The sequence below is a fragment of the Schistocerca piceifrons genome, chromosome 8, assembly GCF_021461385.2.
Source record: "Schistocerca piceifrons isolate TAMUIC-IGC-003096 chromosome 8, iqSchPice1.1, whole genome shotgun sequence".
Taxonomy (NCBI): domain Eukaryota; kingdom Metazoa; phylum Arthropoda; class Insecta; order Orthoptera; family Acrididae; genus Schistocerca; species Schistocerca piceifrons.
The window spans coordinates 476,586,083-476,600,308 of record NC_060145.1 but is presented as its reverse complement, the minus strand read 5'-3'; the positions used below and the strand labels follow the sequence as shown (position 1 = coordinate 476,600,308).

Genomic DNA, 14,226 nt, shown 5'->3' with positions numbered 1-14,226 from the left:
GTGCTCCTCCCAACTGAATTTATTATCAAGTTGTAATCCCAGGACTTTTAAGACTTTCAACCTTGTATGTAGGTTCCATTTTTCCCCCCACTTCTTTTCCGCATGTGCACGCAATGCAATTGGAGTACGTAGAACTGCTGCGGTTAAATAACAAGTTGTTGTCAGCAATCTTGAACTTTGACGAAAAATTTGATGACAGTGTAATACCCCTTCTAGCGCTACGTCAAAGATCTTTGTCAAATATATTGGATGGAATATTGGATCACATCTTTGACAAAGAAATTTGATAGTGTAATACCGGCCTTAGGCCAGAATACTATTCTGATCTGAGCTGCTGGAGTTGTCAATCATGTGTGCATGAGGAGTGCTTATTTGTGTGTATGAATGGTGTGTGTTTCTCTGTTTCTCTTTTGCTGATGAAGGTCGTGCCCAAAAGCTTTGTGTAAGTCTTAACGGTGTCAACCTACTTTTTATTTGATAAGAAATACGTGAGGCTGGACAGCTGTTAAAATGCAGGTACTGTTGGTGGTTGGGATGTTTTACACAAACAAAGATTTGTAGGGAATCTTTTGAAATATAGTGATCAACATTTAGAAAAGTAGCTCACTGAGTTGAGAAGGAACAGCTGAAATGGGTTCCAAGGGAGGTATTAAGGTTCAGGAAGAAAACCAAAGACTTTCCTTTCCACAGATCAAGGTCACGATCGACAGAACTTCAAAATGGGACTAATGGTATTGGTACCCTACAAACTACTATCCTAGAGAACAGATAAATATTTATATTTAGAAGACTACAAAAGTTCTAATTTAAGAATAACAGTTGACCTAGTATCTAAATTTCACAGTCATAATCACAGAGAGTGATTCAGAAACTAAGTGCATCCCTCTGTCACAATCCATCAACGCATACTAATTCACAGTTACTCTCATTTCTATATTCCAGAAATAATAAATAACTTTAATCATTCCCTGAAATACTATCAGCACAACATTCCAATCTATTCCAGTAACAGATCCAGTCCAATTAGGGTAGAAAGCACCTTGCCATCTTGCATGCATGCATCTACAAGGCCTAGGTCCATTGCAGTCTTAATGACACCTGAACCACATAGCACAACTTCAATCAATAAAACTGTTATACTATTTCAAAACACACTGCATCTGGCGTAGAAAGACTATCAAAATAATGGCAAAATCACTCTGATTAAAGGAAGGTTTAGGACACAACCATGATCCTGGGATAGGACACTGTCTCTAGACGTGGAAGGATCACCAACTATCAATGGTATCCAACTAAAAAAAAGTGACAGAAATCACTGTACTTGGTGCTTTTTTCTTAATATGATGGTGACCTCTTCCTTCACATACATTTCTGAACGTAAAAAAGTCCCCATTATGTTTTCTGCTGAATACAGTTTGGATAACTGTTTTCAAGATAAGATGATACTAACATTTTATTTATGGTATGGTAAAATTTTGTAGTTTAAATGTGATGGAGAAATTAAAGTATCAGTTATGATACCAATGGGCACAGGCAAAGCATGGTCTGGTTTATGATGAAGGCTGGACTAAAAAGATGGAAACTGATGTGCCATGTAGATTAAATATGTAGAGCAGAGAATAATCTGCTAGTGCATGATGAAAGTATTTCAAGAGACACACACTGCCAATCACCACCTGGGGAAGTGATAATTCCTTAAGTATGGGAATAATTATAGTAATTTCTGTTTCACAACAATATAAAATATTTCATTTGTATACCAAGCAAATACGAAGCAGTAGGTTCTTTTCCTGTGTCAACAAATGGGGAACAAATTTGAGTCTGATCAGAGTACTGCAAAATGATCTGCCACTAAATATAACATATTATTCAAAATAATTTCTATTTTCTGATGACAAATTTCACTGCCAAACATACATAATGCAATGTAAGTGATTTATCAAAGTATTGGATAATGTTAGCTTGTGTCTTGCACAAGACAAACTGTCACTCAGCTGTAACAAAACAGTGCACACAATGTCCAACACAGAACTCTGATGAAAGGTAAATGTTATTACCACAGGAGGATCAAATAATCAGTGAATTTGGACAGTTCAAAATCATAAGAATCTTTCTCAGCAGCATCACATTCAGGATTTTGTGAAGAACATTGGTAAACCAAAAAGAACTGCAGCATTCTGTAAGTGAACAGAAATATCGAGACAACATTTTCTTAATGATTCTTTGGAGAAGTATCCACTATTTTTCACATGTTGTATTTAAAAGGTTTCCCCCACAACTGAACAATGTGGATGAAGAACTGCAGATTTTCAGATCTGAAGGGAACATTAGAACACACACAGAATGCAGCATGTCATTCTCAATGGAGAGAAGTCTTCCGAAGTAAGAGTGATTTCAGGTGTGCTGCAGGGGAGTGTTGTAGGACCGTTGCTATTCACAATATACATAAATGACCTTGTGGATGACATCAGAAGTTCACTGAGGCTTTTTGTGGATGATGCTGTGGTATATCGAGAGGTTGTAACAATGGAAAATTATACTGAAATGCAGGAGGATCAGCAGCGAATTGACACATGGTGCAGGGATTGGCAATTGAATCTCAATGTAGATAAGCGTAGTGTGCTGCAAATACATAGAAAGATAGATCCCTTATCATTTAGCTACAAAATAGCAGGTCAGCAACTGGAAGCAGTTAATTCCATAAATTATCTGGGAGTACGCATTAGGAGTGATTTAAAATGGAATGATCATATAAAGTTAATCGTTGGTAAAGCAGATGCCAGACTGAGATTCATTGGAAGAATCCTAAGGAAATGCAATCTGAAAACAAAGGAAGTAGGTTACAGTACACTTGTTCACCCACTGCTTGAATACTGCTCAGCAGTGTGGGATCCGTACCAGATAGGGTTGATAGAAGAGATAGAGAAGATCCAATGGAGAGCAGCGCGCTTCGTTACAGGATTATTTAGTAATCGCAAAAGCATTACGGAGATGATAGATAAACTGCAGTGGAAGACTCTGCAGGAGAGACGCTCAGTAGCTCGGTACAGGCTTTTGTTGAAGTTTCGAGAACACACCTTCACCGAAGAGTCAAGCAGTATATTGCTCCCTCCTATGTATATCTCGCGAAGAGACCATGAGGATAAAATCAGAGAGATTAGAGCCCACACAGAGGCATACCGACAATCCTTCTTTCCACGAACAATACGAAAATGGAATAGAAGGGAGAACCAACAGAGGTACTCAAGGCACCCTCCGCCACACACCGTCAGGTGGCTTGCGGAGTATGGATGTAGATGTAGATGTAGATGACATTCTGCCTAGTGTGACCAACATTTGGAAATAGAGTGGGTGGAGCCAAGAGAATTGGCACACACATTATCTGCGATGATAAATAAAAAACAGTTCTAAACTCCTGTGAATAAGTGCATGTGAACTAGACAGCGATAACGCAGGGATGCGATGAAGGGGGTATTGTGAGTGTGCTTTCTGCTTGTTATTGTTTATGATTTACTGTTATTATTGACATCTATGGCCAGTAGCTAAGTTCAGTTTTTCATATTTGAGATTTTTTTCAGTGATTAAGTTTTCATAAATGCAATAATTAAACAAAACCAATAGTCTTATCATTTTTTGGGAGTGCATTCAGGACATTATTAACTGATATTCTGGCTTACAACTTTTAGCCATTCTCAAGATGAGTCACTTGCAAGATTTTTTTAACACACTTTATACTGTGAAGTAAATAAACATGCATCAAAGGTAATACTGTGATGTTTAAAGCTTTCCCGGCGTACTGATTGTTCCATAAAAACACGGGAGAACTGCCGGATATCAGTAACTTCCCGCCACGATATTTCGGCGCAGAGTCTTCTGGCCATCTTCAGGTGAATGCCACTGTAGTAGTACTCACTATGTAGGCTATCAGTGTAAGACATTACATGAGCCCTGCATACTTAAAGTCTTATGCACTCTCATAGTTTGCGAAGAATGGCAGCAGCTAGAGGGCTGCAAATATAAATCGGTATGTGTGGGATTACAGTAAACAGAATGTCTTAAAAGCCCATGTTCCCTTTGTCAAATAAAACATCCAGAAACTGTAAACAGCAAATCATTTCCCATTCCATTGTAAATTTGATATTTTTGTGAATGAAGCTTAGATGTTCGAGAAAATGGATCAGTTTGTCCTCACCACGATGTCAAACTATGAACGTGTCATCGACATATTGTCCATTCTAAAACTGCTGAGCTAATTGAACTTTTGAATGTTGGGCTCCATAAGGTTCCCTTCCTGTACAGCGACCATGGAATATAAAATTATAAAGAATGTAGCAACCAGTCATGGAAACGTAATTTATTTATCATGTTGCAAATCGATTTCGACTGATATCTGTCATCATCGGTGCATTTTTCTAACCGATACATGCCGTAAGTACTTATGGCATGTATCGGTTAGAAAAGTACTTATGGCATGTATCAGTTAGAAAAATGCACCGATGACTGGTATCATTCGAAATCAATTTGCAACAAGATAAATAAATTACGTTTCAATGACTGGTTGCTACGTTCTTTATAATTTGATTGAACTTTCTTCAAAATCCTCCATAAATATTAGCTACCATGGGTGAGAGAGGACTGCCCATGGTAACAACTGTTCAAAATATTGGTTATAAAATAAAAAGTAAGTGGAGGTTAACACTTACTTAAATAATGTGATTATGGCTTCTTCAGACTTGCTGCTAATCAATGACAGAGGATCCCCCCGTCACAGTGAATCAATAAATTATAGCTGTTAGTTTCAAAGTCTTTAACCCACTAATAAAAACTGCTGAATTACAGATACGATGTTCACATTTACCTACAAAGGGTCTCAATAACAAGGCTAAATATTTGGCTAACAAATAAGTAGGTGCATTTACGTTACTCACCATTGGTCTAGACGTCAACACTTGTAGTATTTGCCTCAAGTGTGATTTATAGCTTACGTCTTCTTCTGAACCCCTTTCTTGTTTCTGTATTACTTTGTAGGCGTTGGGGAGACCATATAACCTCGGAGGAACATAGCTGTGTCCCTTCCGTCAGTTGATATACTTGGGTATAATGCAGGCATCCAGAAGTGAAACATCCGTTCTTTGAACACGTGCTGTAGGATGCTCGTCAGTCTTATGATATGTTGTGTCTTCAAGTAAGTTGGACATTTTCTCTATGTAGACGTGTCTTGGCAGCAAACCAGTGGAATTACCTTTGTCTGGAGTAAGCGTTGCCGTCTGGAAATTGTTTCAGAATTTACGAAGCTCTCAGATGAGGATATGTTGCTTTTTTGTGGGCAGTATCTTGTTAGTGTTCAGCATGCTTCACATTCCGTTTCTTCAGCATGACACTGCTGAAGAAATGAAATTTGAAGCATGACGAGCACTAACAATATACTGTCCAAAAAAAAGAACAACATAGCCTGGTCTGAGGGAGCTGCTCTTTCAAATTTATAATGGAATGGGAAATGATTGGCTGTCTATCATTTCTGGATGTTTCAGCCTGACAGAAGAAAGACGGGTTTTTAGGACACTCTGTTTACTGCAAGCCCACCCATACCGATTTATACTTGCAGCCCTCTAGCTGCTGCCATTCTTTGATTAATATGAGTGATCATAAAACTTCAGTATGCAGGGCTCACGTAGTGTCTGACACTTATGGCCTACATAGTGAGCTGGTACATCTAGAAGAAATATTCCATAAGAATGGATATACAAAACATCGAATTAAAAGAGCTCTGCAAGAGACACCGATAGACCACCAAAAAGAAGAGTAAGAAGAAAGATACGTAAAATCTATGGCCTTTCTACTTATTGTATGTGGGAAATATTTCTTCAAAAGCGCAAGAATAATGGAAAAGAATAAAGTGGCTTGACCTTCCTACTGCTGGCCAAGACAGCAGCTCTTCAGGAATCTGTGTAGACACATTGTTAGACTTTGAGAATGGTAGGTTCTGAGACTTAGATATACTCTGGTTGAAAATGATTAATGGAAAATTAGAAAGATGTGAAACAAATACTAACAAAGAGATAGAGGGGCTGGCCAGTATTTACCTCAGCTCAGTACAGCTGATAGATACACAAAACAGAACAGAAAATTTACGTAGCCTAGCTTTCGGAACTTTGTTCCTTCATCAGGCAGGAGAGAGGGGAAAAAAGGGGAAGAAGGGAAAGTGGATTCAGTTACTCACAATCCAGGTTATGAAGCAACAGGGGAAAGGTAAACAGGGAGGGTAGCAAAGATGGAGGCATGGGTGTCAGAGGGAAGGCAAAGGGAAGCAGAGGGAAGTTGGTTGGTGTTGGAATTTAAGATATTTCTGACAGTAATTGGATTTTGTCACCTGAAGTCATAAAGGACTTCAATTTTATATAGGCAACTTTGAATTTTGCAATAATTCGATGAAGTTCAAACTTTTGAATTTTATGCGAAGGGGAATATGATAGGAAACTTAACATTTGTGCGTTGATTAGTAACCATCTAAACTATACATGCCTCCCAATTTATTACTGTGTTCGAGGATTCACTAAATTCAGTACATTTTGATAAATTGTTCCATTCAAAGAAACACCTGTCACTGTATTTTGCTAAGAAACAGCATCGCTGTTCAGATTTCAGAATCATCTCCTCTTTAGGCACCCTAGTCACCCATGAACCCATGATAGACTAGTGTAACAAAGTTTTATTTTTTAATTTTATTTTACATTTTTTAAATTTAATTTTTTTGTTCCAATTTTATTAGCATCCCACACTCCACATAAAGGACAGTGAATTTCCTTGATAAAATTTAAGGACATTCTCTGAAAAGCCAATAGAGCATCAAATTACATATAGTTACCTCGAGCAATCAATGTAAGAAAATGATAGACACCATTCCTGCAGAATTGTGATGTTTGGAAGAACCAACCATGACAAAACAATTCCATCTGGTGTGCAAAGCATACAAGACCGGTCAGTTACATTACATTACATTAATACTTGTTCCATAGATCATGAATACGATATTTCATAATGATGTGGATCATGTCACCTTAACATAAATTTTCTTTACACAATATAATTATTTATTTATTTATTTTACAGTTACTACTATGTGTCTAAAAATTCATCTATTGAGTAGAAGGAGTTGTCATTCAGAAATTCTTTTCATTTGCTTTTACGTGTTGCTTGGCTATCTATCCTCAGACTTCACTACAACTTACACAGAAACCTGACTGCAGCTATAGGAGTTGAAGGACACAGAAAGGAAACTATGGTTGAGAGGGAGTGAGACAGGGTTGTGGGCTATCCCAGATTATATTCAATATGTGCATTGAGCAAGTAGTAAAGGTAGCAAGGAGAATTCTGGAAAAGGAATTTAAGTTCAAGGAGAAGATATAACGATTTAAAGGTTTGCTGTTGACACTGTAATTCTGCCAGTGACAATAAAGAACTTAGAAATGCAATTGAGCAGAATGGAAAAGAAAACAAGGGTAATGGAATGTAGCCTAATTAAATCAGACAACACTGAGGGAATTAAGATTACAAAACAAGACACTAAAAGTAGTATCCGAGTTTTGCTATTTGGTCAGAAAAATAACTGAAGATGGCTGAAGTAAAGAAGATTATAAAATACATTCTGGACAACAAGAGAAGCATTTCTGAAAAAGAAAAATTTGTTTACAATATAAATTTAAGTGTCAAGAATTCTATTGGTGGTATTTGTCTGAAGAAGTCTTGCACAGAAATGAAACACAGACAATTAATCCTTCTTTTCTCTTATAATAAGCTTCTGAAATATGGTGATACCGAAGAATGACGAAGATTGGATGGACAATTTAATATCTAATGAGGAAAAAGCTAACAGAGAAAGGAAATGTATGGCACAAGTTGACTAAAAGAAGGGATCGATTTATAAAATATCTTGAGGCATCAAGGAATTGTCAAGTGTTGTTTTTGTGTGTGTGTGTGTGTGTGTGTGTGTGTGTGTGTGTGTGTGTGTGTGTGTAGAGGTAGACCTAGATTTGAATACAGTATGGATGTAGGTAGCAGTAGTTATACAGCAATGAAGAGGCTTCCATGGGATAGACTATTGTGGAGAGATGCATTTGGAATGAAGGCTGCAACATCATTGTCAATAAAATTTCAATACTTGCTTAAAAACATAGTTTGCAAAGACTTGTTTGGTCTACATTGGAATACCACCCATGTGTACGAAATTCACATCAGAGTGGACTAACAAATGTCACAGAGTATACAAAGAAGGTTAGCATGAATGGTCTGTCTTGTCCGTATCACAGAAGAATGTAATGGAGATGGTACATAATTTGAAATGGCAAATACCTGAAGTAAGAGAAAGTCGATAGTGTTTAACATCTTGTCAGTTATGGTGTCAATGTGAAATGGACAACTAGCTCGGATAGTGAAAGGGAAGTGGCTGTTTTCTTTTCAAAGTAACCATCCCAACATTTGCCTTATAGGACTGAAGAAAAACTTCTGGATGGCCTAATTGGGATTTGAACTATTGTCCCCCTAGGGGCAAGTACAGTGTCTTACCAATGTACCAATTCTGCTTGATACAGTCAAATGTTGCACACTTAATACCTTCAGAAGGTCTAATCTATAAACATTACTCAGCCATGCACTTAATGTTACCACAGAAACCATGAAAATAAAATTAGACTAATAACAGCACCCACAATGGATCAATGAAATGAATGTATGAAAAGATACATGAAAAAAAGAGAGAAGTAGCATCTGCCATGTGTTTTAAAGTGAATGCAGAGCACAAATGAAGATACAAAAAGTCAGTCCGAGTACCTTCTATCAGTTACTGAGTATGTCCTGTACGAGACATGAAACAGCTCTTGGTAATAACACTGAGTAGGAAAATAAGTATTCTATTTTTATTTATTTCATCATTTAAAAGGGTGCATTCTATTTATCTGTAATCAGTGCTGCACCTTTACTAATCAGACTGAACCTCTTGTTAAGTTACATTTAAATATTAAAATCTGTACCGTATAACTGAGTATAAACAGACTAACAAAAAGCGCACACAAAACTGAAATCAAAATGTGATAGGATGATACAAGTTTTTAAAGACTAAAAGGGGTTTTATTTGAAACATCCAAGTAACTCACTTCAATAACAGAATTGTTGTTCAGTCGATACTTATTGCCTGCAAGTATCGGTCTGCCATCGACGTATATCGGCCTTTTCCCCTCACTAGACAGGAAAAAATCTCCATTGTTCCGTAACCTAATGGTACCCTGTCGTCGAGATATCTTCCACGCTGGGCCCTCCAACGAAAGATCTACGTCCACACTGCTGTCTTTCGTTGTTCGACCCATTGTAATCTGCAAAGTAAATACACTGTTGTAATCAACTGTATACTGTGACTTTCCTGAGGATAGCTTCACAGATAGCTGGGTTCTGATTTGGATATTTGCTTTCATCTACGCTTCCCCCAAAGCACACATGAAATCTGAAAATGAACACTATGCATTCTGGGAGAGAAAAAAAAAGTTTGTATCATCATCATCCGCCTGCCAGCTACATGAAAAAGATAAGCATCTACTATGAATTTCTTAAATGGAGATACAGAGATAAAAGAGTAAACGAAAGTGTTCTGTTGCTTGCAACAGAAACCATTACACAAAAACGCGTAACTCATTTTGCTGAGCTGATCAGTTCTTTTCCTTGTTTAGAACTTACGCGTAACTCATTTTGCTGAGCTGATCAGTTCTTTTCCTTGTTTAGAACTTTTGCACATTTACAATAACATTATCACCGTGCATATTATTTCTGATTGTAACAATTTTCTATAACAATTCATCCAAAAAACTTTAATTCAGAAATAATATTATTGTTATTACATCCTGAATTTCCCATTGTTTAATTGCAAAATAAGCTACCTCAAGGTACAAGAGCTAGTACAAACAGGCAAGATATTATATTTTGTAAGAACGTCTTTAAAAGGAATCTACCTCAAAACTTAAAGCCACAAAATTATAATGAAGGAATCTTTGCATTTTTATGTAATGGGCCAGTTACATTTGTTTCTTTTATTCCCAGTAAAATATCAATTTCAAACATAAATTAGGATAATATTAACACAGTATTATGAAAAGAGTAGCTTGCTACTCATCAAACAGAGAAGACGCTGAGTAACAGACAGACACAACAAAAATAATACTACTCACTTAAGCTTTTGGCCAAATGGACTTCCTCTAAAGTAGAAAACACACCCACTCTCATAATTACAAGTCAAACACACATTAGATTATCTCTGGCTGCCGATGCTGGACTGCGTACAGCAGCTGCGCCTGATGAGAGAAGCGATTTGTGATGGTGGGATAAAGAGGAGTTTGTAGTGGGGAGGGGATGGATAGTACGATAGGAGTGGGGGAAGGTGCAGTGCTGCTTGTGGGAACATGCAGAGAAGTGGTAAAAGAGAAGAGAAGTAAAGGAGGGGAAAATGATGAGTGGGTGGGTGCATTGGTGGAAGAGAAGAGTGGGAGCAGGGAAGGGGATGCATAGGTGAAGGACAGGGATTAGTGAAGTTTGAGGGCAAGGGGTTATGGGAATGTAGGAGACATCTCAGGGAGAGTTCCCAACTGCATAATTCAAAATAGATGGTTTTGTTACGATGGATCCAGGTACTTCAGGCTATGAAGCAGTTCTTGAAGTGAAGCATGTGTTGTTGGGAAGCATATTCAGCAAGTGGGTGGCCCAGCTCTCTCTTGGTCACTGTTTGTCAGTGGTCATTCATATAGACAGACAGCTTGTTGGTTGTCATGCCCACATAGAATGCAGCTTAGGTTTTATATCACATGACCGCTTTCACAGGTAACCCTGCCATTGGTGGATAGGTGATGCCTGTGACTGAACTGGAATAGAGTAGTAGTAGTAGTAGTAGTAGAAGTAGAAGTAGAAGTAGAAGTAGTAGTAGTAGGAGGAGGAGGAGGTGGGAGAGTGTATGAGACAGATTGTATATAAAGCCCAGCCACCCATGGTCATCACATGATGAGCTGACCCACTACAAATATACCAAAGTTCTCATTGAGGCCTTTACATACCGAAATAACCCACCCAACTTAGTGCAGAAGCGTATCTCCCATTGCTTGTCTCTCCAGTCATCTACCACCACTTACATTCCTACTGTCCAACTGCAAAGCAGTACTTCCCTTGTGACTCATATCCGTCCAGGACTGGAGCAAGTGAATCACATTCTCAAAATGTGTTCAAATGTGTGTGAAATCTTATGGGGCTTAACTGCTAAGGTCATCAGTCCCTAAGCTTACACACTACTTAACCTAAATTATTCAAAGGACAACACACACACACACACTCATACCCGAGGGAGGACTCGAACCTCTGCCGGGACCAGCCGCACAGTCCATGACTGCAGCACCTTAGACCGATCGGCTAACCCCGCGCGGTAAATCGCATTCTCCACCATGGTTTTGACTATCTCTAGTCGTGCCCTCAAATGAGGAGAATCCTTACCATTACCCTTCCCAAGCCTCTCACAGTGGTATACTGCTGCACACTAAACCTACAGAACATCCCTGTCCATTCTTACTCCACCCACGATCTCAACCTCTTGCCTCAAGGCTCATATTCCTGCTTAGATGTAAGACCTGTCCTATAAACCCTCCCACCATCACCTACTCCAGTCCAGTCACAGGCATGTCATATCCCATCAAAGGCAGCATGTGGCTCTACAAACTAGACTGCAACCACTGTGCTGTTTTCTATGTGGACACAATGACCAGCAAGCTGCACGAATGGTCACCAAGAAACTGTGGTCAAGAAACAGCTGGACCATCGAGCTGCTGAGCATGCTGCCCAAGAAAATGTTCTTCATCTCTATGACATAGTCTGTGCCATATGGATCCGTCCTACCAACATCAGCTTCTCTGAACTAAACTGTGCAGGTTCCTGTAGACTTCCCCTGGCCTCAACCTTTGCTAGTCCCTGTCCTTCATCCAACTATCCACTTCCCTGCTCCCACTCCACCACTACACACCCCTCTATTCCACCAGTGCACCCACTAGTCTTTTTCTCCTTCTCTCCTTTCCCACCCCCTCCCTGCCTCACTCAAACTACCTAACTGCACCAAGCAGCTCTACCCTGTCCCCATGACATCCCTGTATGCTCCCACAAACAGATATACATTTTCCCCCAGCTCCTACCCTGCTATCCTCTTCCCCCTTTCCACGACCACTAATCACAGATTGCTTCTCACATCAAGCACAGCTGCTGTGTGCAGTCCGACCTCAGTGGCCACAGACAATGGTCATGTGTGGATGAGGTGTGTGTGTGTGTGTGTGTGTGTGTGTGTGTGTGTGTGTGTGTGTCATCTACTTTAGAAGAAGCATTTTAGCCAAAAGCTTAAATGTACAGCAGTCTTTTTGTTGTGACTCAACATCTCCTCTATTTGGTGAGTACCCATTTCTTCTCTTCATAATGTTGTTATTCCATCCTAGATTTCCCACAGTTAGGAAAATATTAATTTCAACTTGTTGTTGAGTGATGGAAGGAAGGTGACAAGTAGAGAAAAATTCTTTTTATTAATGATTTGTGGACAACATTGTTGCATATTTTCATCGAAGAACTTCCAAACAACTACACCACTTCGACTTGCAGAGAACGCAGTAACCATATGACTGAAACGAAAGTGGTGGTCATACAGGACAGTCAGTCATTTGTACTCTGATTAAAATTACTCTTTGGCCGACCCTTCAGTGAGTAAAGTGGTAGCTGCTGATCGACCGTAGTTCTTCTTTCTCTAGTACCACATCCTAGCCGTGTTCCCTGTTTTGTAGACATGTGCAGTGCCTTGTAAAGTGTGACTGGCTGCAACTGGCAACACTGGACCTCACCAAAGCAATCTATCAATCATAAAGTAGTTTTACTCGGCATATAAGAGACATGGAAGTCTATAGTTGTGCCACACTAGGACTATTTCAGTTAACATTCCTTTTTACAAAAAATTGTTAGGAAGTTTAATGCTATGAGTTTCTGTGCCTATAAAACTATTTAAAAATATATTCTATACACTGTCATTTCCTTTATAGAGTGATATGAGTTGAAAACACAAATGTGAATATCTTGGCATATGTGTACTTCCATACATCACTACTGGTAATATACTTATGCCTACTACAACTTAACCCACAATATTCACATTTGTGAATTTATTTCGAAATATTTTCATATGAAAATTATCATTTATGTCTGATTCTTTTGGACACGCAACTAAGTATTACATACCAAGGCAGGCACAAGACAACAACACTGATGACATTGATCGCTCATAGTCTCACTGTCACTGATGTGGAAATACAGAGTAAAGTGGCGAGCATTAAGTGATGAGTGTAGGGGACAATGTAGACAGTGTAACATGTGGAAGTTCAGTACGGTCCAGAAGGCACACACTGATAGCGACCACTTGCAATTAATGAGAAATCCATGTCTGAGTCCCAGTCTGACACAAATTTTTGTACGTCACTTACAAGTAGTACATCTACGCCTAATACAAATAAAGCCAAGATTTTCACATTTGTAAATATATTTTACTTTTATTTCCAGTAATTGAGTGCACAGTGCTTTTTTAAATTTTTTATTCATTTTTTTAATTAACTGCTGCATGAAACTGTGCCATGACATTCCTCGTTTTATTGTTTAATATTCTTTGGAAGTTAGTGACACACAGAGCAACGGAACATTATTAACTGTAGTCAGATGCAGATTCTAGGGCCCCAGTCACAATTTTTACACTCTTAAATTAAATTATTTTAGACTCCTTATAGTGGTGTCTCATCTGACTCAAACTATAAAAAGTTGAACTTCAAGGCTTGTGTAATGGATTAAAAAAAAAAAAGAGATTCACTGAATTGAGTGTAATCTCATGCAAACTTTGGGTAAATTAAGTTTACTTATATCTACAGCTGCTACCTAGGCAGCAAAATGGCCCATGATGGTTGCAGCAAGGAAGAAATTAAAAAAGCAGACTAGCACTGGCAAAAAGGACACTCCTGGCCAAGATAAGTCTACTTGCATTAAATATAGGTCTTAATTTGAGGAAGAAATTTCTGAGAATATATGTTTGGAGCACAGTGTTGTATGATAGTGAAACATCGATTTTGGGAAAACTGGAAAAGGCAAGATCAAAGCATTTGAGATGTGGCACTACAGAATAATTTTGAAAAT

The 14,226-nt window shown here is 38.5% G+C and overlaps 1 protein-coding gene across 3 annotated transcripts in view; it reads right to left on the bottom strand.

The window, feature by feature from the left end:
- Positions 1–14,226, bottom strand: part of LOC124711580 (microspherule protein 1) — a 139,938-nt gene that overhangs the window by 15,316 nt on the left and 110,396 nt on the right. For all 3 annotated transcript variants that reach the window (XM_047241728.1, XM_047241727.1, XM_047241726.1), the window contains one exon: positions 9,150–9,365. In XM_047241728.1, coding sequence (XP_047097684.1) covers positions 9,150–9,365 — 216 coding nt within the window. The remainder of the gene's footprint in view (positions 1–9,149; positions 9,366–14,226) is intronic.